This window comes from Vanessa cardui, chromosome 4 (genome assembly GCF_905220365.1).
Source record: "Vanessa cardui chromosome 4, ilVanCard2.1, whole genome shotgun sequence".
NCBI classification, from domain to species: Eukaryota; Metazoa; Arthropoda; class Insecta; order Lepidoptera; family Nymphalidae; genus Vanessa; species Vanessa cardui.
In genome coordinates, this window is record NC_061126.1 from 6,815,468 (window position 1) to 6,841,544 (window position 26,077).

A 26,077-nucleotide genomic window follows, 5' to 3' on the forward strand; every position below is an offset into this window, starting at 1 on the left:
TTTAATATAAAGCATGTAATACCACCATTTACGAAATATTGTGTTATATAGTTCCTAAATTTTATGAAGTTAATGTCAATTTATAAAAATGCAAATAACAACAATGCTTTTCATAATAAACAATTAACCGTTATAGTTGTTATTATTGTTGTAGAATAGTGACATTTACTGGTTCACTAATTTAAATTTAAAAATTACGCCACTCTATTAATCGAATGCTATGACAATGTAAAAATTTAGTGAATTGGTCTTGAAAAATAAATACAGTATTATGATATAATAACTTTGTTTTTAAATCATGAATTTTTAGTCTTACTACAAAATACGGTCACTAATTGGCCTGCTGCTCTATGGACACTGGACAGCAGGACGATGAAAGATCAAAGGAGAAGTATGTCAGAAATCCAGTACTATTCACTATTCAAGCGAAAAAATTACCACCGAAATGAATATATAAGAGTTCCACAATTTGCCACAATGGCACTACTGTACACTGTGCTATACAACATTTCCTTAAATAATTTTTAATGCGTTTATTCTTTGATTTTTAAAAACTTTACTCGTTTTAATCCATTAATTTTTTTTATTTATTATTATTATTTTGAATTTATAGCGCCCCTTTGCGCCAAATTAATAAAATATATAAAAATCAAGTATATTTTGAACGCAACAATTTAAATCATTTGTTAAAAAATATTACTTGTATAGATGTATCTTGTCTGGAAGTAATCCAGACAAGATACATCTATACATATAATAAAATTGGAGTGTCTGTTTGTAATATTAAAATAGCCCTTTTTTACTCAATGTAAAACGTCAACTCGGTACTTATACCAAAAATAAGATTTTTTACAATTTTTGTCTGTCTGTCTGTTTGTTCCAGCTAATCTCTGCAAGGGCTGAACCGAGTTTGACGGGACTTTCACTGGCAGATAACTAATATAGTAAGGAGTTACTTAGGCTGCAATAATATTCTTTTTGTTAAATTCAAACGCGTATAAGGTCGCGGGCACAAATAGTTATTAACAAAATTTTATTGAACTGTATATTTCAAACGTTAGAAAAAATTAACTATCGTGTTTCTTGCCAGTTCTTTGAGTTTAATCTACTTTATTTGAACATTATTCTGTAATATGACTATTATTATAATATTGTAAAGTGTACTGAATTTGATGTACCTACTCTGTGAAATTTAATGTGAATTTAAATTCTGTATCTGTAAACACTAGTTACAGTCGATATTATGTATTATCTATGTACTAGACTGTCCTGTCAACCGAATTTCAATTCGCTTGATTTTTCCTCAACAATGTTAGTTTAATTTTTGAAACTAAATAACTTTAGAATCATGAATCGCATTAGTCCCAATTTTTGTAAGGTTGAATTGTTCTTCAACCTTCTTAAAAGTAACCTTCATACTACTGGGCCACAACAAGCATGGGCTAAGTCAGACTTACCAAAAACATTTTTAACCTTCAATAAAAAAATATATCCTCCTCAAGAAATTGGAGAAGAACCTAGACCAGCTGTAAGTAATATTTATGTTATTATTAAGTTCAATTTGAAAAAATCGATTGACAGTGTTTAATAACATTTCTTATTCTATAAGGATTTTCATTGACATCAAAAAGCATACTTTATATTGTTACAGTTTGTATGCCATCAAAAAACAAATATTAAATACAGTCCAGAAAAACTGTGGTATGTTGCTTCTTTAGTCAGAGGAATGACAGTTGATGAAGCCATAAAACAACTTAGTTTTGTGAACAAAAAAGGGGCAGTTTTTGTCAAAGAAGCTATTCTCGAAGCACAAAAATTGGCAGTGACTGAACATAATGTTGAATTTAAAAGCAATCTTTGGATAGGTAATGTTGGTAGTAAATATTTTCTTTTTGATAAAATTGATTTGTATTATTTATATTAATTACTCATTTCAGCTGAATCATTTTCTGGAAAAGGTATGGTAATAAAAGGCATCAGAAGACATGCAAGAGGGAGAATTGGTGAGGTTAGGTATCAATATAGCCACTACTTTGTTCGTTTAGAGGAAGGAAAACCACCACTGGATTATTATAAGAGGAACCCACTCACTCCTCAACAACAATTGGATAAGTGGTTGGAATCAATGCGAAAAAGAAAAATAATAAATTCATACTAAGTTTTATCCATAGGTTGTTTCCTACTAAAATGTTCTTTTATGTTTTAGTCAATATGAAAATTTTTTATTATTACATCATTTTAGGATGGGATCATTCATGTTGTGGTGCTTATCCATTTTAATTAAGTAGTTCAACAGTACTTTAGTAACATTTTTGTAGATATTATGCCATACAATAAAATAATATAAAGTTCAAATATAGTATAAAATATGTTTATTCATTTTTTTATCCTGTAATTGTATAATAAAATATTGTAAAAAGGCATAAAAATAAATTTAAGATCATATTGTGAATACATGTTTCTTAGAGTAATTCACTTAAATCTATAAGTACTGGCAAACTGCTATTTACACATAATTGCAAATAGCAGCAAAAATCATACACTTAATGATGTCCGAGTTTCTGGTTTTTTAGGGACATAACCATACAAGAAAATTGATCCTATTACAAAAATAGTACCTATAGCAAACTGTACAGTCAACTGAAAGTCAAAGATATATATCGAAACTATACATGAAATAATAATTGCAACAGAGGTTGCAAAGCCTTTCAGAATATTATCTGCATATTTGACTACCACAGCTACTATCAAGCCCCCAGCTGCCTGCAATACTACCAAGTACCATACAAAGCCATCAAATCCTTTCAATAAATTTGTCATGCTACCATTGTTTACAACATGCGTAATGATAGCAAATGGTATTGATGCTAAACTTAGTTGCACATTCCTCATCCATACCTGCAAAATTAATATATTTTTTAAAAGGAACAATATATTTATTATACACTCAAAATAAAAACTAAAAGTAACATTAATTCACTTTTGAATGAAAAAAATATTTATCATTGAGTTTTGATCTACTTACAGATATATCAGACTCTTTTAAAACTTTTTCAAAGTATATACCAGCAAAACCAGATATAAAACATGCTGCTAGTGCTGCCCCAAAACCAAGTATCTTTGATTGCTTTGGTAAATTGGAAGAATCTTTTGCTTTTCCCGTGGAGGACAGTTGCACAAGAGCAATACCTGCCACTAACAAACCCAAGGCGCACCATTGCCATTTTTTTAATCGCCTTTTTAAAACTAGGACAGCAAAAATGGCTGTAGTCAATAACTTCAACTGATATGTTACCTAAAAATAAATTATACATGTGGCTTTATTAAAATATCAAAAAAATAAAAAACTAAACAATATTTTAGTGTGACTGTTAAAAAGATTTATTCATAGTAATTATCTTAACCAATTATAATAGATTCAAAAGCAAGTGAAGTAAATGTCCTTAAAGTGATGGACAATTTTGAACATTATGTTGATTGAAATTATGTTACATGGTGGATACCACAGCATAACTGAAAAGCTGATGACCTATATTAACAGTACAAGAGGAATATTTTCAGGTTGCACAGTATGTACTGTACTACTAAAATAGGTGATTTATCAATATTATTACCTGATAAGTAGCAGCATCTAAATTAGATGCTGAGACATAGAGTAAGTTATTTTGAATTACATATAAAAATGATGGCACACAAACATGAAGAGTGTCTTTAAAGTTTAATATGACTGTTGCATACATGGTTCGAGATCCTCTTATAATACTTCCAGATTCATTCATTACTAACACTATGCATATTGCCAATTTTAAGATTTCTGCCATCAGCACAGCTATAAAAAATTGTTTGATTAAAATTGATTATTTTGTAATTGTCCTTATTGTGTTTATTTCTCATATATGATGATGAAGTTATTATTATATATAGTTTATTTACCTGCTGATGAATAAAACATTTCAACATCTCGTGTTCGAGCATATCTCATACTTAAACCTAGGGCTGCATTTTGAACTGTTAATACTGCTAGACTTACATATTTTATGTAACCTGAATTAAAAGAAAACATTTTTAATCTTATAATATGCCGTGAATTTTGTTTATCTTATCAAAATTCCTAGTAAATTAAATAAAATGATATTAATAACAAGATTAGGATCTAATATGAATATTTGATTAAAATCAGTTCAAAGATTTGGATTAATCTTTAAATAACACCATTTGTATGTTGATAAGGTAAACATTTAGAGTTTTAGAAAGCAAGGCCATGCAAATGAATATTTACACAAAACATGTATAGAGATTCTCCATACATTACTAACCATAATTGACTCGTTTGTTAGGAGAATAAGTTTGGGACTTTTTATCTTCATCCATGTTCTCAGGGTTCAATTGTGTTTCAACAGTCACAGTTGCCTCTTCTTGAATATCTTCACTAGTTTCTTGTTTATCCTGTAGATTGATTTCATTTGTGGACTTCATAGAAAGGACAAACTTTTCAAATACCGAGAGCACAAGTAATTTTAGTACATCTATATTTCAAGGTATAGATAAGGTTAAATTTATAATCTAATTACATTTATTTATTAAAAAGAATATTGGCTGAAAATTTACATGGATAGGTATCATTTAAAATAAAACTGATATACTTATTAAAAAAGGGCAAACATTGACAATAATAACAATTACTTATGCTTTTAGTAACTTGTTGACGTAGCACTATACGGTATAGCGGTAAAATATAAACTGCGAAACCAACAACATCGAATTATGGCAACTGAATACTGAGAACTGTCAGACAAAATAACATAGAGTATAACGATACAGATTTATTGGCATTGAATACAGACTTCCCACGGAAAGCTAAGGTGTATTTATAGTAAAAATAAAAATGCTTTCACCTTGTGGCCTTGTCATTTGTGACAAGGCTGTTCCTAGGCTTTACTCACTATAATAAATTTATTAAAATTTTGTAAAACAAACAAAACAATAGTATTGAAAGAATGACATATCAGTGATTGGATTAGTTTAATGGACACTGCGTAAAAATAGTATTAAAATAAGAACAAATAAACTAATTATAAATTTAATTCTCAGATTATAAAACAAAAGACAGATGGAGCGAAATTAAGCACAAACTCAAACTGAAACTATGCATAATTGAAGATGACAACAAATTAAATGCTTAAAAATGACCCGAACTGACTGGAATTGTAAAATTTACAAGTAGTTAATTACTACAATAACTCTTATAAAAAATAGTGATTATAACAACTTTTTACTATACCAAGTCGAGTTAAACGCCTTTAAGCAACGTGATGTTATTACATAATTTATTCCATATACGTATATTTTTGGAAAATAAAATGGCATACAAATCTTAATACTACTTAAATAATGGTAATATATTGAATATACCCATAGTAAATACTGAATATGTTTAATCTTTTAGTTAAATATTTAAAAAGATAAATACCAATCATACGTACGATTTCTTAAGTAAATTTATTATTAAATTTGGCGTCAAAAATTGAAGCCCAACTTTACATGACACACAAGTCGCAAATACTACCTATACAAAAATTATTATTGTAAACTTGGAGAACAGTGGTGGTTTAACTTCAGTTTAAAACGTGTTAGCTAGGTATAGCTAACATAGCTGGTAAGCTATTCTGCTAAAGCCGTTTACGTAAATGATAACTGTGTTTGTGAGTCTAGCACGCAACGACTGTATGTCTTCCTGCAATACTTTGTGAGCGCTTAGTGCGGTATGTTAATTAATAGTAAATTAAATTTTTAAAAATAATGTTTTCCAGTAATGAAATACTTGAACTTTATAATTTTTCAAGTATTTATTTGGCTAACGATGTAAATAGTTTAAAATAAGAAACATGAAGTTTGAAGCTTAACAGCATTTAGCCTGATTTTCATTCCTTATTTTTTTTTAAAAAAAATAAAAGTATACTTTTTTATCAAAACATCCTAGAGAATGCAACCTGCTTGTTTATATTGTGTTCACAAAAATGACTCAAACTCATTTTTATGGTTGAAACAGCATTCAATTTACACTGAAAGTTAAAAATTTTAAAAATATGAATTATATTTTCTTTATTCATGTTTTTTTCACTAAATTATATTTCAAATCAAAATAAAATTAATGATTATACTTTATTCAAGTAGGCTTTTACAACCACTTTTCAATCGTCATTTAACAACTTTTTTTTATTTTAAGTGAAGGTACCAACTGTTCAGAAAGTTGGTTCTACCGAGAAGAACCGGCAACGGCAAGAAACTCAGGGGTCGGCATTAGAAATTCGCATCCCGAATTTGATGATAGTAGGGGTTGTTTCTTAAAGGGGTTGTTCCCCTCTCTCGAAATTTACCACTCCCAACCCGCGGAAATCCATAGTTTTTTTTAAGGTGCGTTTAAAGTTACGTGTAATGGATCGATATTTTACAGTATAATTAACCTTAAATCATTATTTTTATGTTTATTAGCTTTTTTCGGTGTTATATTTTAACAAATACTATATTCATTTATAGTAAAAAAAAAACGTGTAAAAATTTAATTAAATTTAGTAGTGAAGTGATTCTTTTGTAAAGAAAATAATAATCACCCAGAAGATTTTACGAACATGATAATAGAATACAATATAACATAAAATATAAAAAAAGATCCATTTATCGCAAGTATATATACAGATAAATGGTTCTTATAAATTTCTAAAATATACCTATTGTTGTTTCTATTTTTTCACCCAAAATTAACAGCTGTGAGGGGCACAGGAGTGGCGAGGCCACTCCGGCAACAAAAATAGTAGATAGTTATAGTAGCTAAGGATAGGAAAAAAAATATAGTACGAATTTTGATGATTTTAGTATTGAAATTTAAAAATTGAAAAAAAAAATAATGATTTCCGCGCGGGGGGAGTGGTGGTGTAGTACCTACACCCCCCTTACCCCACACCCCTTCCCCAACCTTAAATTCGGGATGCGAATTTCTAATGCAATCCCAAACTCAGTAGTTACTCTTTTTCATATTATATCAAAGTGATCAATTTTCTGTTGATCTGATTTTATGATAATTGCATGTTACCATTAATATACAATATGATGTTGTTGTAAATATATTGTGACGCAACAGTGAGTGTTCCTATTTTGTTAAAAACATTCAGAGGAGAGTTTCTAGCTCCAAGATTATAAATAGACCGAACTTCTCTCTTTTGTAAAATAAAAACAGATTCGATATCTATAGCGTTACCCATAACAAAGCATTATGCCATATATCATAAAACTGTGGAAACAACCAAAATATACGGTGTCAACTGTTAGTTGTCTAACTTTTCTGACCGCTTATGCTGCGGAGCTGACTCTTCCCGTCGGGGACGATAAAGGAAGACTCCATCTTTGACACCAAACACACCAAAACGCTGTAGTATCGGCTACATCGAGACGGCCACCGTTTAAAGATATATTATAATTTTGCTTTCTAACATTGGGTAGAGTAAAAACTAGAGATGTAACGGATAGCAGTTTGGCCGGATACCGGATATTTAACCGACCATGTGGTCCGATAGCTATCCGGAAAGAAAAAGAAAGTCTTTTCTGAAGCTGGCCTAACTAAATAAAGCAAATAATTACCTTCTCAAAAAATAAAATATATTTCTTTCATTCAGAATTATTTATTTAATTCGACCGGATAGACATCCGGCCGAATAGTATCCGGCCAATTCAGCCAATTACCGGATAGTTACAGGATAATCCGTGTTATCTCAAGTAAAAACATGTTTTTTTTTTGAACATTCAATACTAAATTATTTACTGTAAACCAGTCGTGTGTGTAGTGTCTATGATAATGCACCATTCACATTTTTTTCTAGTCCACATTAATGAAGTACCGTCAGCAAAAAAACACTACATCGCAAATAACCGTAACATAGAAAGGAAGATCATTAATATAGAACATAAATAGAGATATAACTAGAAATATAAAGTGACCCGAAATTGAAAAGAGACTTTACTTCTGTACAGTTTTGTTTAAGTAACTGATAAATTTTAAGTTTACAATTCCTTTAAAAAGTCTCAAGAAATCGGCTAATTCGGCTAATAAACAATCTCAAACATTTAAATCTGTGTATTTTATTTTGATTTTTTATGAAAACTACCAAAATGTATGGTACACACAAAAAACTATTTAAAAACATTTAAATCATGCATTTTAAATATTAATAAATAAATTATTTACTTAAATATAAATATTTTTTTTACTTAAATCAAAGTCGAAAACTATTAGAGTAAAATAAAATTTAGTTTTAATAACATGATCGTCATACTCTTGTCCTTATCCCAATTTTATTAGGGGACATGTCTTTTTCTCCCATAGTACAACATTTTTTCCAGCTATATCGTCTTTCACACAATTCATCCACATCCATACTCAAGACCTTCCTCACAAAATGATCCTCATCCCTACGCATAATACCCATTTCATGACAGCCGGCTTCCACACAACTTCTCAGTTATTGGTGCCACTTTCTGAATTTCTCTCATCTATTCCTTACTTTATCTATTCACATAACACCACACATTCCTGTCAACATTCTCATCTCCACTACATGCAATTGTCTTACATTCATCTTTTTTTTTGCCCAACACTTTGATCCATATAGGCCAGCAGGGCTGACCAAGGGCTTATAGATCATCCCCAGTGGCCGCCGAAATTGCAGAATATGGATTCAGTCTTTGTTTAGTAAAGGAAAAGTAAAAATGACTAACCTCACCTTAGGTATTTCTTTTACTCTTTGTCATTGTTAATAGCTTACATTAATATATTCAATAACTTATAATAAATTCCAATTTAAAATTCTCCTGTAACTAACACATAACTAGTTGTTAATTAAATTAGTTACTTTAAATGAAAATACATAAAATTTATGTTTCAAATGTAATTTAACTTTAATTAAATTTCCTTTAATGTTTCTCTAATAATAAGGTAAAATAAAGAATAAATACATGATAACAATAATAATTTTATTAAATTAAATATACTACAGTCATTTTATTTGATTTACTGATCATTTTCAAAATCTGCGGGATTTTTACGGCCAAGTCTAGCATGTTCCCTTTCTACTCCTTCATAGACTAGGTATGCAATAATGAAGGCTGCAACAAAAACATAACTGTGTTAAAATATGTACAATAATTTTTGCCTCGTCAAAATAAAATAAATGTTATGCAAAAGATATTATTGAAATAAAAACATATTTCAATGAAATATCAATTTAAGGAAACACACATCATGTGTTCAAAATATAATTAATAATATCTTGAGAAGACGTATATTGTTACATTCTAACGTAGTAGTATACAGGTTTAAAGGCCATCAAATAATTAAAAACTTACGTGGGGCTACTCTGAAGACACTTTCACGGAATCTACGGAAGATATTTGGTAAGCCATTAGAAATAGCTCCTGCATAAGCACGTTGCTCATGTTGCGATAATTTATAGGTAATTAAACCTCTAATCTTTGCTAGTTCCCCAAAGTGCTTTCCCATTTTAATTCAAAATATGTTCCAAATTTAAATCCACTTATGTAATCTACAGTTTTCAGATTTTTGTTTCGATCGACAAATGACACTTGACAGTCTTTAACTGCATGGGTGTGTGTTCTGTGTTATATGCAGGGTTGCCGATGCCTATTCACCTAATTCCCCAAAAATGTTAGCGAAATTCCCCAAATTGGAGGAAAGAAATGTCCCAATTCCCCACACAAAAATAAAGGAAATAAATCATGTTTTTGTATGTTTGTTTTTCATTTCCTAACAATAAAATCCAATTTTCGAGGCAAATTTCGTTAAATCATATGCATATACCGTTTTTTTTTTTCGTTGCAGGAGACTGGTCATGGTACTGACGATCTTTTTTTTTTGTTGAATCAAACTAGTCTAGTGGTTCATGTCTGTATATAGTGTGTTGTTGTTACTATGCTAACTAATAATCGACTACAATTCAATTGTTGTACTAATTAAAAGACGGGTAAACAATCAATTACTGATTGTTTTGGTATGAAACCCATAAGTATAAATTCCCCACATTTTCCCCATTTGTGAAAATCCCCAAACTAATCCCCAATCGACTTACGATTCCCCGCAATTTGGGAAAAACACATTGGCAACCCTGGTTATATGATTCAGGAATCAGGCTTGTCAGGTTAGTCTGTAGTCTTTAGGAACTTATTGATCTGACAAGTAATTACTGAATGCTACCAGACATAAAATTAAAGACGTCTCTGTAGTTATTAACGGTCCAGAAAACCTTAAGTTATGTATTTTGCATGTAATCCACACAAAATAAGCGTGTACAAATAGACGGTAAGTGGTCATCGCGGCCCTTAGACATTGGTGATGTTAAAAATATTGATATACCATGCAACCTGAATGAGCCATCCACTTTGGTAACTAAGGTAACAAAAAATTCATGTCCCTTGTCCGTGTACTGGTTCTCGCATAGCAATAATAATATGCTCCTTTATTAGTTATAAAGGAGTATAAAAGGGGACCCCCAAATTGTTTACTTATGCAATGGAGGATATGTTCAAGACGCTGAACTGGAAAGGACGTGGCATCAACATCAATGGCGAATACATCTCTCACTTGAGATTCGCAGATGACATCCTTATCGTGGCAGAAACGCTGCAGGACCTACAGCAAATGCTGAACGAGCAGGCTGATTCTTCTATACGTATCGGTCTCGTCGTCTCGGCGGATGAACTTGGACTAAACCAAGGTCATGTTCAATGAATATGTCCTACCGGAACCGACTGCGATACACGGTACCGTCCTACCTCCGGCAGACTTTGCGATTAGTTGGAAACAACCTTGAAGTGAATAGAAGAATTCAGCTGGGTTGGGCAGCGTTTGGAAAGTTATGTCGAATCTTTACATCGTCGATCTCACAGTGCCTTAAGACGAAAGTCTTCTACCAGTGCGTCCCACCCGTCATGACATACGGAGCTGAAACGTGGACAATCACGACAAGGCTGGTCCACCAGTTTAAAGTCGCTCAACGTGCTATGGAAAGGGCTATGCTTGACGTTTCTCTGAGAGATCGCATCAGAAATGATGTGATCCGTCAAAGTACCAAAGTCATCGACATAGCCCACATAGGATTAGTAAGATGAAGTGGCAGTGGGCTGGTAATATTTGTTGTAGAACCGACAACCGTATATGTAAGGGAGCAGGCAGGAGCTAGATGCGAGTAGCCGGAGAATGATCACATTGGCGTACACTTGGAGAGGCCTATGTCCACCAGTGGACAAAAACGGGCTGATGATGTGATGTGATACGAGGGGAATGTTACATTGGCCTCATACCAGTAAATTGTAATGCGAATGTACTAGGTCACACGATGACAGGGTTCTTGCTTATTGTCCGCGTATAGATATTTGGTATAGGCCATTTGATAAGTCATAAGTATAGGTATAGGTATCTTATAAAGTAAGATATGTAGGCGCTACCTCTTAAAACCGCCGAAATATAAGTAGGACAAAATTTTGATGAGTAACTGGAAAATGTATTTCGCGTCTGACCATCTTGCGGCCTGCCAACGGGGATCGGCGGCGCGAACTGCGGTACGAACGGCGAATATATATGATGGTATGGTCTGAAAATGATGTGAATATTGTATATAATGTCAATCATCATCCTCCTGCCCTCATACCAATATTATTTTGGGGTCGGCGCAGCATGTCTTCTCCTTCGATACTTCTCTGTCAGACGTCATCTCACAAGTTACATTCTTTCTAAACATATCCTCTATCACACAATCCATCCATCGTTTCCTTGGTCGTCCTCTACCTCTATATCCGTCCACATCCATGCTCAAGGCTTTTCTCACAATATGTTCCTCATTCCTCCGCATCGAACGTAGGTACAGGATCCCCTGTACATAGCACGGACTAACTCCACAAACTTCCCAGGCAAACCTTTCTCTTTCGATGCCCACCATAACACCTCACGAGGCACCCTATCATAGGCTTTTTCGAGGTCAATGAACACCATGTGCAGGTTCTTGTGAGCACGTCTGTGCTTCTCGCACAATTGGCGAAGTACAAATATGGCATCCATTGTCCCTCGACCTGGCATAAACCCAAACTGATTTTGGGTAATTTCACTGTCTTCTCGCAATCTTCTCTCTATTACCTTCTCCCATACTTTCATAGTATGTGACATGAGCTTTATCCCTCTATAGTTGTTGCAATCCTGTACATCCCCTTTATTTTGAAGATGGGCACTAGTTAATTACTGCACCATTCGCGTGGGATGGTTTCTTCATGCAACAACTTATTGAAGAATAAAGTCAACCACATACACCGTTCAACACCGAACGTTTCAAATTTCTTGGGTGTGACAGTATACTCAACCTGCGTTCTAGTAACGATAATAAGCTTGTAACGCCCTGCAGCCGGACACAAAGTTACAGTAGCTCTTTTACTGTGAAAACCGTCAAACTTTGGAATGCACTATCCAACGATATTCGGCAATCGAAATCCTTGTCCATCTTTAAACATCGCTTGAAAAACTATTATCTGTCCATATCCCAAGAATGTATGTAAGTATGAAATAATATGTAGTTTATAATTATGTATATATTATGATATATAATATATATTATATTATTATATGTGTACTATTTGGATGTAATTATGTGTAGTTTATTATTATACTGTAATATTAGTCTACTTAAATTATAGTTATTATCTCTTAATTCTATTTGCACTTACCTGTTCTCTCGTCTTAAGTTCCTGTCACCAAAGGTTGTCTGTGAGAGATCGCTATAAGCGATAAGACCGCCTTTGCCCACCATTTGTTGTTTTTTGTCTCTCTATTACCCATTGTCGTGTAATGTGTTGTGCAATAAAGTATTTTTAAATAAAATAAATAAATACACCCTTCACTCCTTAGCACCTTCCATACCTCAACTGATATATCATCTGGACCCAAAGCCTTACCATTTTTCATGCTTTTGACTGCTGTCATTACCTCATACATGCTTATTTCTCTTACTAATCCTTTATTAACTTGCACCTCTTGTAGAATACCATTCCAGTTATTCTCTTCATTCATAAGCTTTTCAAAATAGGCCTTCCATCGTTCTTTTATTTCGTCGTCTATACATAAAATCTTACCAGCCTCATCTTTCATGCATTTGATATATGTGAGTTGTACAACCTCTTCTGTGCCTTGGCTCTGGCAAATGCTACCGCCTTCTTTGCTTCCTCTTAAATTCCTTATAAACATCCTTTTTTCATCTTTCAAACATGCATTCACATTTTTTAAAACCTGCTATTCTTTAAATGCCACTTTCTTCTCTTTCAGTACATTTTGGCCTTCGTCATTCCACCACCATGTATCCCTATCTATCAAACCTTTTCCTTTCGACTCTCCAAACACATCTTTTGACCTTCGACCTTCCTCATGTACCTGGCCATCTCATTCCAACATTCATTTACCGATTTCTCTTTCATATCGTTCATTTCCACAATTTTCTCTACTACTTGATTCCTAAATCTACTAGCACATTCATCATTCTCTAACAAACGCCATCTTGTATTGCGAGGGGGGCGTATTTGGCTGTTTTTGGGCGAGACCCTAAATTTAAAATCCATTAGGACAAGTCTGTATTGTGTGACTAATGCTTCGCCTGGCAGCACCTTACAGTTTTTGACACAGCATAGCATGTGTCGCGTGGTGGCCACTCTTATAGGTTATTAGATGTTCCTTTTTTCTTAAACCACGTGTTTGTTATAGCCAGGTCAAAGGCACAGACACCATGCACTCTCTCATATCCATCACTCTCTCTTTCTACATGGCCATTAAAGTCACCACCCACGTAGACTTCCTCGCTATCCTGTAAACTCCTCAGCAGACAATCAAATTCCTCCCAGAACCTTTCTTTCACGCTCTCCTCACAGCCTGACTGTGGCGTGGACAATCAATTTAGTCGCTATCAGTCTATCATTCACTCTTTTTACAGCCACCACATATTCTTTCAACCTACTATCTAAAACTATACCCACACCATTTCTCTTGCCATCACTTCCACAATAGAATAACTTATTAATATATATACTTATTTTTAATACATATATATATATATAAGGACAGGCAGACAGGCTGCTTTTATCCGTTGCCTTTTTAAAACATTTGCTAGCTCTCTTACACTTCGAGCTCGCTTCTTACGTCGTACCCGCCAGTTTTGGTGCGACAACCCTTGTCCATTTCCCACAGGAGCCGGGTGTTGCCCCTGCGCGACGCCTGTGGGGTACGCCCTAGCCCTTTAAAAGTCTTTAAAGCCGGCCGCTTGCTCGCTAACCCTCTTTGGGAATATTCGTGGTGGTTTACCCGCCACCGTGCGGGTAGCCCAAAGTGAAGGTGATATGCACTGGGCCCTAATATGTACCCTTAGTCGCCTCTTACGACACCCACGGGTAGAGTTGGGAAGGTCATATTCTAATCTGGGACCACATCGATTAGAATATAATGTCAATCTGTAGTATATTATTTTAGTATCAGCATTGTTTTCACGTTTATGTCACAAATTCAGATTATTTATTATATTGTTATAAATCAAACAATTATAAAAATAAAAAAAAGATTTATTTGGCCTTCGGCCTCAAGTACATACACAATTTATGACTAAACAAAATTAAACAAACATAAAAAAATTAGTAATCGGTAATTATTCGGGCAGAGCTTCCGCACACTTCAAAAGTTAACGAATGAATGAGCTCTTATCGCCAATATCTCGTCTTATATAGGCAGGTGTGGTGTTGCTAAATTAAAATATTAGTCTTCCTCCAACACGGCCTCTCCTGACGGGGCTGCGTCCCCGAAGCCCTCAGATGAACTTGTGGATGGACCGGTAACACCCACAACATCCGATAACTGCTCAGCATTGTCATCATTGGTTTCTGAGGAAATAAACACACAAAAATCCATCATTAGTCACGTCTGTTCTATTACTCAACAAGGCATATATTTGTCAACTACATAAGCCATTTTGAATAGACTACATAGGTTTTACACAGGTCTGTTCCCACGCAACCGAATACCTCGCACAAAGTCGTGTGTACGAACAGGTTTTACATCAGTCTATAGTAGGTCACCCCAGATACCTATACATCATGGATTTACACAGGTCTGTTGTCAGCTGCGCAACTGACTCACCCCCGAAACCATTGTGGTCAACCCAATACCCCGCGCACAGGCTTTACATGGGTCTTTTCCACTAGCACGTCTCACATTTACATGCCACAATAAATAAATTAAGTAAAGACAAATAACAACTCATGCACAACAAGTAAATACCTTCAAAAAATGCAGCACAAGTTTCGGGTGTCCATTCACCCTTCCATAAAACCATATATGTTGCAGCTACCTGAGTAGTTTTGCCATAGGCACCAGCCAACAATTGGACTTCGTATCTATCATTAGGGAGCGCCTTCGTTACTTTATAAGGGCCCCTCATACCACTGTCAAGTTTCCCGGTGCTTTGAGAGTTCTTGATCACGTAAACCAAGTCATTTACTTGATACTTTTTAGGAGGTTTTCTATTTTTATTAACATAAGCATCTTGTTTGTTTCTATTATCGCGAATAAGCTCTTCAGCTCGTTGCCGTCTTAATTCGCGGGTCGCGTAGCGATTTGGATTTGAACCTTCGTAGGTTATGTCTTTAATCAAGCTATTTATTAACGGAGTAGTCGAATCAGTGCCGATGAGAAGATTAAGTGCCGAGTATTGGGTTGTCTTATGTTTAGTGATATTTAATACTAGTTGTAATTTCCATAATACTTTTGACCAATCATTTTTATTATAATTTACTTCAACCCTTATCATATTAAGTACTGTGCGGCAGTAACGTTCAACTTGGCCGTTTTCTTGGTGCATTTCGGGAGTAATAAAATGCACTTCGACACCGTAACCAGATATCCAGTTAATAAATTCGTAATTATCAAACATACGACTTCTATCACACACTAGCTTTTTAAAACTACCGAACAGCGATACAATTTGAGTTATTACACGCTTTAGCTCACTACTATCTTGGCGTTTTAACGCGAACAGTAAACAATATTTTGTATATGCATCAATTATAATGAGTACGTGTTTATGACCATCGCTATCTCTCAGCGGCCCGAGTACGTCGGCGTGTAACACGTCAAATGGTACCGAATCTTTTTGCCACGAAGATATAGGTTGTAAAGGTGCTCGGGGAGTTTGTTTATGAGAAATGCAGATAACGCAGTGTGTGACATATTTCGCAACAAATCGTCTTAGACCGGGGAACCAAAAGTGCCGTAGGATCAGATCAATCGTTCTGTCTATACCGATGTGTTCATGCTCATCGTGGAAAACGCGTAACAAGCTTAATCTAAATGCTTTTGGTACATAACACAAGAATCGCGCTTGCTCACCCGTGACGTCGTATTTATAATACAAAAGGTCATTACGTTTTACATAACGCGTATTATCTAATTCACCGTTATTTAATTTCTCTAACAAAGAAATGGTTTCCTCGTCACCTGCTTGTGCCACTTGAGCCCAATTTTGGGGCTTTCGAATGATATCGACAACATTGACCGGGTTTCTGCTTAAATAATCGACATGTGACATAAGTGTGCCCTTACGATATTCTAGCGAGAAATCAAAATCCTGCATATACATCCACCACCTTGCAACTCTGGGTTGGAGATCCTTTTTGCGTTGCGTCATTTTTAGCGCATTACAATCTGTGATTATTTTAAAAGTTTTGCCAATTAAATATTGTCTAAAATGTTGCAATGATTTTACTACCGCAAGGGTCTCCAACTCATAGCTGTGGTATTTGGACTCCGCGCCGGCAGTTAATTTGCTAAAATATGCGACTACCCGCCTACAACCGTCTTTATGTATTTGCATAAGAATACCGCCATAGCCAATTGAACTGGCATCAGTATGTAATTCGGTCATTAAGTCAGGGTCGAATATAGCTAGAATTGGTTCATTTGTTAAATAAGAAATTATTTCCTGACGTGCGTCTTCATGTTCGTCGGTCCAGTCAAAATTTATTCCCTTCCTAGTTAGGGCTGCAATGCGCGCGGTCTTAATCGCGTAATTAGGTATGTATCTACGAAAATACCCAGCGAGGCCTAGGAATTGCCGCACCTGTTTGACATTATTCGGGGGTGGTGATTTAACTAACGCGTCAATTTTATAAGTGCTCGGCCTAACCTGACCATCGCGTATAATCCTACCGAGATATTCAATTTCATTGGTTAGAAAAGTGCATTTCTTTAAGTTGATAGAAAATCCTGCCTCTGTCAAAGTTTTAATTACCGAATCTAATAAAATAAGGTTTTCGTTAGTGCTTTGTGTCAATATAAGTACGTCATCGATATAGACTACAACCTGTCCAGCCTCAATAAAGGATTTTAGCGTCTTAGCAATAGTTTTCTGATAAAAAATCGGTGCATTTGCTAATCCATAGGGGACCTTACAATATTCGTAGTGGCCTTCCGGGGTAACAAATGCCGTCTTATGAATAGACTCCTCAGCAACTCTAAGTTGGTGAAACCCAGATACCATATCTAAGGAACTAAACCAGCGAGCTTTACCTAATCGGTCTATGTAGTCATTAATCAACGGTAGGGGATGTCTAGTTTTAACAGTAATTCGATTCAGTGCACGGTAGTCCACCACCATTCTATCAGAACCATCTTTCTTTTTCACCAATAGAATTGGGCTAGCGTACTCCGAGTCAGATTCACGAATTATACTTTTATTAAGCAAATCTTTAACTATTTCGCGAACTTTTAATTTTTCATCGTGTGATAATTTATAGGGTCTATAATAAACGGGTACATTAGTTGTCAGTTTAATATGCATTTCACTATCCTTTACAGTTGTGATCGCGGTACCACTTAAAAAGAATTTTGAATACTTGGCTAGAATCTCTAATAATCGTTCTCTATCTTTTCCAGACACAGACGTATTTACTTGTTCGGATAAACAAACTGAATTTACTGGCAAAATATTGCTTTCAATAGGTTCACTACGAATTATACGCTGACAATCACCGGTCCTAACATATGTTATGCCTTTTCTATTTAACACGTCGGTGCCAATAATTACGGGTACATTTAAATTACTACCATCGACTATATAAAAATCAATTTCTATTGTTAAGTCACTGAATTCAACGGGCAACGTTACATACGATTCTGATTTCACTTCCATACCACCTAAGCCACGTAATAATTGATTTGTAGGTCTTAATTGACATGAAAAATGTTTAACAATATTTTTCGACATTAGAGAGACACATGAACCACTATCGATCAAAACATCTAACGGGATTCCCGAGATAACAGCGGTTGTTACATCACGATTTTTATAACTACCCACAAGTTCGCGACAAAAATTAACACCATTATTGTTTCGTGAACTCGACCGTTCTTTGGCAAAACACATATTCTCGGAATGACCTACCTTTTTACAAAATGTACACTTCAACACATCAACATGAGACGTTACCGGTAGCGCGATTGCTCTTTCGTTGTTATTATTAATTGTAGTTGTATTCAATCGTTTACTACAATCTACACTTTTATGGCCAAATTGCTTACAATGATAACATTTAATTGATTTTGAATCGTTTGAACTGTATTTGCGTTTTAAAAGGTTGCGATTTAAATTGTTATTATTAGAGAATTTATCAAACCGACTATAGTTAGTAGATATTTTTCTATTTGAATTGTTAGAAGGTTTAACAAAGCTAGACAAAAACTCCACTATAGAATCGGGCGATAATTTAGCGTTAATAGCCATAGCGCGGATTTGTGGATCTACGATTCCACGTATAATAATGGCAGTAAGTAGCTCGTTGCTTAGACCTTTAACTATGCGTAACTTTAAAAGCGATCTACGTGCATATTCGGCGTATGTGGAGTATTTGTCGGACTCTGTTCGCATAACGTCATAAAGAACATTCGCGACATCGACAGAGCGTGGGCATAAGGCTTTTAATTCTAGTTTGAAATTGGACCATGTGCGAATATCACTTGTCCATTGGCTAAGCCAGGTACGAGATTCCCCTTTCAGGCAATGTCCGATGCGAGCAAGGCATTCTTTGTCGCCCCATTGGTTCAAAATACGCGCTCTTTCTACCTCATCACACCACGTGTCGAAGTCATGAACACTCGGATCAAAATCAGAGACAAAATATCGATTGGATCTGACCTGAGCACAGCTGATAGCGGTCAAGAGCCGCTCGGCAGCATTCGTCACCACATCTTCGGACTGCGATAACCCCGTCTGGCTGGTTTGCGGAGTCGGTGGCGGCGTAACCACGTGGCCGCGTGGCGGAGTCGGCGCCCCAGGCGTCGATGCGGCTGCTGGTGCGGCGCTTTGCAGCGCGACAGCGCGACTAGTGCCAGCACTGCCTGATGCTTGCGTCTCCACAGACGCACGAGACTGCTCCTCCAAAGCGCGAAGTCTGGTCAGGATCTCTTCCATTGAGTTGGGAGGAGTTTGTCCTCGACGTCTTCGTTTGTTACGTTTATCGTTGTTCGACATTACACTGATGGAAGCATTTGCCCGAATATTTAAATTACTAAACCGCGTGGGAGGGTAGAATTAAGTTTCATCTATAGCACCAGAAATGTGTTTACGGCTATAACAGCCTTCGAATCCCACTTCTGATGTTATAAATCAAACAATTATAAAAATAAAAAAAAGATTTATTTGGCCTTCGGCCTCAAGTACATACACAATTTATGACTAAACAAAATTAAACAAACATAAAAAAATTAGTAATCGGTAATTATTCGGGCAGAGCTTCCGCACACTTCAAAAGTTAACGAATGAATGAGCTCTTATCGCCAATATCTCGTCTTATATAGGCAGGTGTGGTGTTGCTAAATTAAAATATTAGTCTTCCTCCAACAATATAATATTCACAATATTCGTGTTAAATTTCGTCACCTTGAGCGCTAGTGTTAGTGGTCACGTGGGTTTTCTATAAACGAATTACGCACTAGGCACCGTGCAGAAACAATAGAGGGCGTTATAATCCCGACAGTAGAGACACCGTGCGAGTAAAAAAAGAAACTTCCCAGACACATTGGTGGCAGGCTGGCAGCTGTCAAGTCTGTAAATATAATTAAACTGTCTTCCATAACAGTTACCCACAAAATTGGTGATTTTTATAAAAATAAAATCAAATAGTACTTTTTAAATATTTGAAGGTATACTTACGTTTGTTTTATAACTGCATTTATCCATTTCACTCTTTTATCCCTAAGCCATGGCATGAGAGTACTATTAGTAGGGAAATAGTAAAATTTTACACCCTTAAAGTTGTTTTTGGATGTATTACGGCATCCAGAAATACAACAATACATTTCGATAGCTCAAATTATCAAAAATTAACACGATAAGTCAAAAATATTTTCCGTTGTTTGACAGTAGAATTTCTGAAATTGAGGGTAAAAGTTTTGAATATGAGTCACGAGATGGCAGAGCCATCGCTACGCACGGTGCCTCTTGAAAATTGTAATGACAATTGACAATTGAATTGACATATACGTATGGTTCAATCATTCAAATTTCCTTTGATAAATTTTATTGCCTTGAAGATAAATAGTACGTTGACGTCTTGAATATATAAATTATGCCGTAGTTGGTTCGTTCTTTAACTCGAGATACTAGACACGGTGCACGCATATGAAATGTTTAAGAGTTGAAAGACATTACGCGTTTAAGATATAGAGCAGTAAAGATTTTAAGAAGTAGAATATGTCTCATATTTGTAATCCAGTTGGTCATAAATTTATCCCGGTCGAAATTCAAGAGAATGATATTTTTACTGGAATATTGAAAATTCTTTCATTTTTAAGACCAGAGTGGACTCCGGAAAATATTAAATTCAAGGTTGGAAATTGTCACGTTAATTATTATTTGTTTTGATGACTGCTTTTACGTATAAAGGAGGAATATTTTGTAATTATAGGTTTTTACTGATGGAATTACGAATAAGCTTGTCGCTTGTCAGTTTAATGCTGAACAAGACAGCGAAAACAACATAGTTCTTGTAAGAATTTATGGAAACAAAACAGATTTGCTAATAGACAGAAATGCTGAAGTCCGGTAAGTAAATTGTGAAGTGCCTTATCATATAAAATTAAAAAATTACATTATTTTTCAGTGAATATGATGGTAGAAATTATTATTTAAAGTGTAATGTTAATTATTATTTAATAAACTTGTACATTCAATGTAATGTAATTTTCAGAAACATTACAGTTCTCAATAAAACTGGGTTGGCTCCGCAAATATATGGAGTTTTCAAAAATGGTTTAGCATATGAGTACTATCCTGGAGTTACTCTAAGTCCAGATACAGCGATTGATCCAAAAATATCAAGTCTTGTTGCAAAGCAAATGGCAAAAATGCACAAAATTGAACTTGGAAAGGAAGTAAGTATTCGAATAGAAAATATTATAACACCTAGGCTTACCTTAAAAACTTGTATGCGAAAATTAAACTAATAGCAGCTATTTTTATAGCTGTAATTTTGATTTCCTGATTCTATTTTTATTTTCTACTAGTAAAAAATGTATTTTTTTTAAATAGCAAAATTAACTCTTTAGTTATTCATACATAAAATTTAACAAAAACTAACTTCCATAGTTAAGTCACATGTAAATAAAGAACACTGTTTTTTATGTTTAATTTTATGATGTTGCTTGTTCTTTGTGTAGTTGAAAAGATTTCAAAACCTTCAACTCAAAACAAAAAACATATATTATGAATGATCATGAACTATAACATTAGGTATAAAAAAATCAAATAATAATTTATTACAATATGCATAAATTTTATTTTAATGAATTTTCATGCTGATTGATCATTAGTTAGTTAGTACTTCTAACAACTTAAACTGAGGCAGGGATAAATGTAGAATTAACTTAAAGATGAGGAGTATAGAATTAATCCTTATACTTTAATCAGAAATTAAACCTCATTCAAACAAGAAAGCATTAATAAAAACATAAGCATTAAATAATAGAGCAATAATTAATAGTGCAAGTAATTAGTAAGTAAAATTTCTTAACAAGATCTAAATTAAAAAAAAAAGGATTTTTTTGTTTTAAATTATTTATAAATGCATATACTTTGTTTACTATGTTTTAAATAATTAATATTTAACCAAAATATGAATATACTTCATTTGATGTTATCTAAAGGCTAATAGTTTATCTTAAATTTAACTTCTTAGTTAGATTACATTATTTTTAATTTTATCTCATAACCAGTTTTGTTTTCTCCATTTTATCTTTTAAGTATAGACTAGCAACTAGATAAAATGTTTAGAATCATTAAATCCAATTTACTAATCTTTGTAAAGCCGATATAGTGAGAATACCTTCAAAAATTTGTGCATGTAAAATAATAAAACTTTACTCAAATATTTTACTTACTTTCGAAAGTTTATCTTGTTGTACATTATTGGCTGGATCAATTATACATAGTCAATTAAAAATATTCTTTACCAATTAACTTGCAACTACTTTTAATTTATCAAGCTTTCGTCTGGACCATCTTAAAAAAATAATAAACATATTAGTTAATTTTATAAACTACTCAATATTTCATCATGTGTGATGGAATATTAAGTAGTTTATAAAAATAAAGTAATTTTATTAATATTTATTAATCAACAATTATATATTATTAATTTCCTTTTAAATTTTATTGCACAAAGCCCTAAAACTGAATTAATTATTAACAAGAAATATGCAGTCATTTTAAAAATTATAATATATAAAAATTATGCAATAATTAAAAAGCATTACTGGAGATGATAAATGGAGTAATTAAAGATACTATTTTATAGCATAACTTAAATTTAAAAAAAATAGGATAAATGCATAACCATATATTTTTTAAAAATTACAGATAAAAAAAGAACCCATGGTGTGGGATAAAACAGAACAATTCTTAAGTTTAATCCCAGAGAAGTTTACAGATGCCAATAAACATGAAAGGTAATCATTAGATTATTTTACAGATAGTGCATTAATATAGTGAAAATTTAAATATTTTAGTTATAGTTTTCTTATGGATTAAATAATGATACATTTTTATTTACTCCTATGTAATTAAAAAAACATTCAAATAAAGAACCAATTACTCTTGTTTTCATAAAAACATATGAAACATTTTATATGTTTAACATAAAAAAATTACATTAAAAATTTTTATTGAGATAATTTTTAATGTTTTATAATATTATTATATAATATATATGTGCCTAGTTTTAGATGAAACATCTATAGATATACTAGAAAATGCAATTAAGTAGGAATCACTTGATTCACAAAAGTTGGCAAGTGAGTAAATTTACAGTGAAGCAAAATTCGTTTTGAGTGTTTTACTATAATCATGTTGCTGTAAATAGAGCATTTGTTTGAGAGATGATGGTTGTTGGAACAAAGTTAACTTTAATTCTATTATTACTATTATTTTCATACAGCATGGTCATTTGTGTTTTTAACATAACAACATTTTTGTAGTGTTTTGTTAACTATAAAATAATTTTACCAACTGTTGTAGATTTGCAAGTAGCTTTGGATCACTAACAAGGCTGAGGATAGAATATGAGCGCTTAAAGTCACTCTTAATAAGAACTGAGAGCACAATAGTGTTTGCTCACAATGATTTGCTTCTAGGAAACGTGATCTACAATGAATCTAAAGGGAAGATTTCGTTTATAGATTATGAATATGCTTCATATAATTATCAAGCATTTGATATAGCAAATCATTTCAACGAATTTGTTGGTAAGTTATTTTTGTGATATTGTTTTAATATATATACTGAGCAAAACAGGCAACTAAGCACGCAGTAAGTGTGGTCGTCTATCAAGGTGACACTAACTTTGGAATTTGTAATTTTCCTTTGGCAGTCATGCCTTACACAATCACTGTGGAATAACAGTTGTTTTAGTTATCAATATTGACATAGAGTAAATATGTAATACACTATACATTTTCATTTTAAAGACATCTTTCCATTCTTATATATGAATGAACCCACTTAGTACAATAGAGAGATCAAGACGATTTTGTTTCAGATGAGACAAACCGATTTTTTCAGGTATATCTCTTGATGATATCGATTATAATCGGCATCCCAGCAAAGACTTTCAGATGAATTGGATCGAAAAATACCTTGTAGAATATTTGGACAATGAATCGCCGCCTTATGCAGATATTGAAAAACTGTATAAGGAAGTGCAACAACTTTCGATAGCTTCCCATTTCATGTGGGGTGTGTGGTCCTTGGTGCAGTGCGAACTATCAGATATTGATTTTGATTTTTGCAGGTTAGTTATACTTATTATAGATTATATTGAGTTTTATAAGAATTATATTGAGTTCTTTAAAATAAACACAAAAATAAAAATATCGCATCTTTCCTATTGAGTAAGTATTTATTTGGTTAACCACAGAGTTTGGTTGAAATAAAATAAAGTTTGAACCTAAATATTGTGCATTTAGCCTGGTTTTAATTTTTTTTTGTCAAAAATTATACATGTTTTTCAGCAAAACATTCTATAGAAGGCAATCGGCTCTTTTATTTAGTTTTGACAGAAATAATTTACACCTAATTATATTAAAGGTTATACAGCATTCAATTTACACTGAAATCTAGAATTTTATGAAAACAATAGTTGATTACGAGTAACATTTATTTAGGGCTTCTTTAATGGTTTCCATTAAAAAAGTAGTTTATATAAATATTTGATTCACAATCCCATTAAAAAGTCTCGTGAGGGCGGCTAATCCGGCATAAGCTCTTTTAAAACACATAAGACTGATTCGGTATTATGAGTGCAATTGCGTTTGAGGTTACTTAAATATCAATTACCACAAACTAGTTAACCCTGACGCCTGACAAGAAAACATTATCTATAAGTAGGTATTGAACATTGTAAAATTTATATTGTTTATGAAATATATTTATAAAAATAGTGAATGGCGTTTTTCCTGTATTTTTCACACAGCGCTGTTTATGGCACGTTTTTACGTTGTGATGTGTTTTGTGTACTCAACGCTTCAACCTCCACTAAAATTATTCTAAATTACCGACTTAATAAATAACAGAGAAATATACGGTTAATTATTGCTTATAACAATAATATCCAAAATTTTATAAATATTCCATTTTCAAGTTATCTAATAGATTATATTTACCATGTGTATTCTGAACCGAACTTGCGATTTTTGTTAAGTAACATTAATTTGTATATTTCCAGATATGCCGTAATACGACTTAACAGGTATTACGAACTAAAGGACACCATCTACAAAGAGCTACTGTGATGAAGGCTTATGAGTTTGATTGATTATTAATATATGAGAATATTATATTGTAAGAAAATAACATAATATATTAAGTGACGTAGTGAATATATCTTTGATTATATATCATCTAGATAATAGATTAATCGCCTAAGAGTCTTCGAATGCCAGACCTACGTCCAAACTACATAGCTGCCAGTCATTTCTACCCCCATTTCTATTGCGGCCATTGTGCACGTTTGTTTACGGACCCCCTCTGTAAAGTGACAACTTGAGACATTTCTGTATATTGGCGTAGGCTGTTTTAAGCATATAATACAAATGTGTAACATTTTTCCCCTGAAAATGGAGAAATTTGTACATGCATGTTGAATTGTACTGTACATAATGTATTTAACTTTAATTAAGAAAAGAGAGAAATTAAATAAATTGTTAATAGCTCATATTCGATCTTGTAACTTTTAATATAATAAAAATAATATAATGTACAAGATATAATAAAAAGTTCTATAATATATTTTTAGTGGATCTACTGATCAGATTAAAACAGTGATTGAAATCGACGAACCAAAATATCCACTCTGGTCTTTATGCGAAATCCAGTGGGTCAGTACAATGTTATGCTGATGTATATATTGTGTAATATTAATTATGAACACATAATCGGAACAAAGT

The 26,077-nt window shown here is 33.3% G+C and overlaps 5 protein-coding genes across 6 annotated transcripts; 2 read left to right on the plus strand and 3 right to left on the minus strand.

The window, feature by feature from the left end:
• The first annotated feature begins 1,248 nt into the window (after window positions 1-1,248).
• LOC124544157 (39S ribosomal protein L22, mitochondrial) lies at window positions 1,249-2,371 on the plus strand. The gene is made up of 3 exons (XM_047122616.1): window positions 1,249-1,528; window positions 1,652-1,865; window positions 1,938-2,371. Exons 1-3 carry the CDS (start codon window positions 1,349-1,351, stop codon window positions 2,156-2,158), a joined length of 615 nt encoding a protein of 204 aa, XP_046978572.1. The 5' UTR covers window positions 1,249-1,348; the 3' UTR covers window positions 2,159-2,371.
• A 31-nt stretch (window positions 2,372-2,402) lies between these two features.
• LOC124544156 (UDP-N-acetylglucosamine transporter) lies at window positions 2,403-4,819 on the minus strand. Of its 2 annotated transcripts, XM_047122615.1 has the most exons (6): window positions 4,684-4,819; window positions 4,317-4,446; window positions 3,934-4,044; window positions 3,615-3,829; window positions 3,026-3,295; window positions 2,403-2,898 (listed from the first exon to the last, which is right to left on the minus strand). In XM_047122615.1, exons 2-6 carry the CDS (start codon window positions 4,369-4,371, stop codon window positions 2,536-2,538), a joined length of 1,014 nt encoding a protein of 337 aa, XP_046978571.1. In that variant the 5' UTR covers window positions 4,372-4,446; window positions 4,684-4,819; the 3' UTR covers window positions 2,403-2,535. The 2 variants fall into 2 exon arrangements, with proteins under 2 accessions (XP_046978571.1, XP_046978570.1); XM_047122614.1 differs by lacking the exon at window positions 4,684-4,819 and having other exon boundaries at window positions 4,317-4,656.
• Window positions 4,820-9,003: 4,184 nt separating this feature from the next.
• On the minus strand, window positions 9,004-9,664 carry LOC124544161 (cytochrome b-c1 complex subunit 8-like). The gene is made up of 2 exons (XM_047122619.1): window positions 9,397-9,664; window positions 9,004-9,156 (listed from the first exon to the last, which is right to left on the minus strand). Exons 1-2 carry the CDS (start codon window positions 9,548-9,550, stop codon window positions 9,062-9,064), a joined length of 249 nt encoding a protein of 82 aa, XP_046978575.1. The 5' UTR covers window positions 9,551-9,664; the 3' UTR covers window positions 9,004-9,061.
• A 4,957-nt stretch (window positions 9,665-14,621) lies between these two features.
• On the minus strand, window positions 14,622-20,318 carry LOC124544224. Its single transcript, XM_047122690.1, has 4 exons — window positions 20,292-20,318; window positions 19,275-19,461; window positions 15,365-15,727; window positions 14,622-14,967 (listed from the first exon to the last, which is right to left on the minus strand). The coding sequence occupies exons 1-4, from the start codon at window positions 20,316-20,318 to the stop codon at window positions 14,843-14,845; spliced, it is 702 nt and encodes a 233-aa protein (XP_046978646.1). The 3' UTR covers window positions 14,622-14,842.
• A 300-nt stretch (window positions 20,319-20,618) lies between these two features.
• Window positions 20,619-25,676, plus strand: LOC124544188 (ethanolamine kinase). The gene is made up of 7 exons (XM_047122646.1): window positions 20,619-20,966; window positions 21,046-21,182; window positions 21,328-21,511; window positions 22,995-23,083; window positions 23,652-23,878; window positions 24,195-24,423; window positions 25,357-25,676. The coding sequence occupies exons 1-7, from the start codon at window positions 20,832-20,834 to the stop codon at window positions 25,421-25,423; spliced, it is 1,068 nt and encodes a 355-aa protein (XP_046978602.1). The 5' UTR covers window positions 20,619-20,831; the 3' UTR covers window positions 25,424-25,676.
• The last annotated feature ends 401 nt before the right edge of the window (window positions 25,677-26,077 follow it).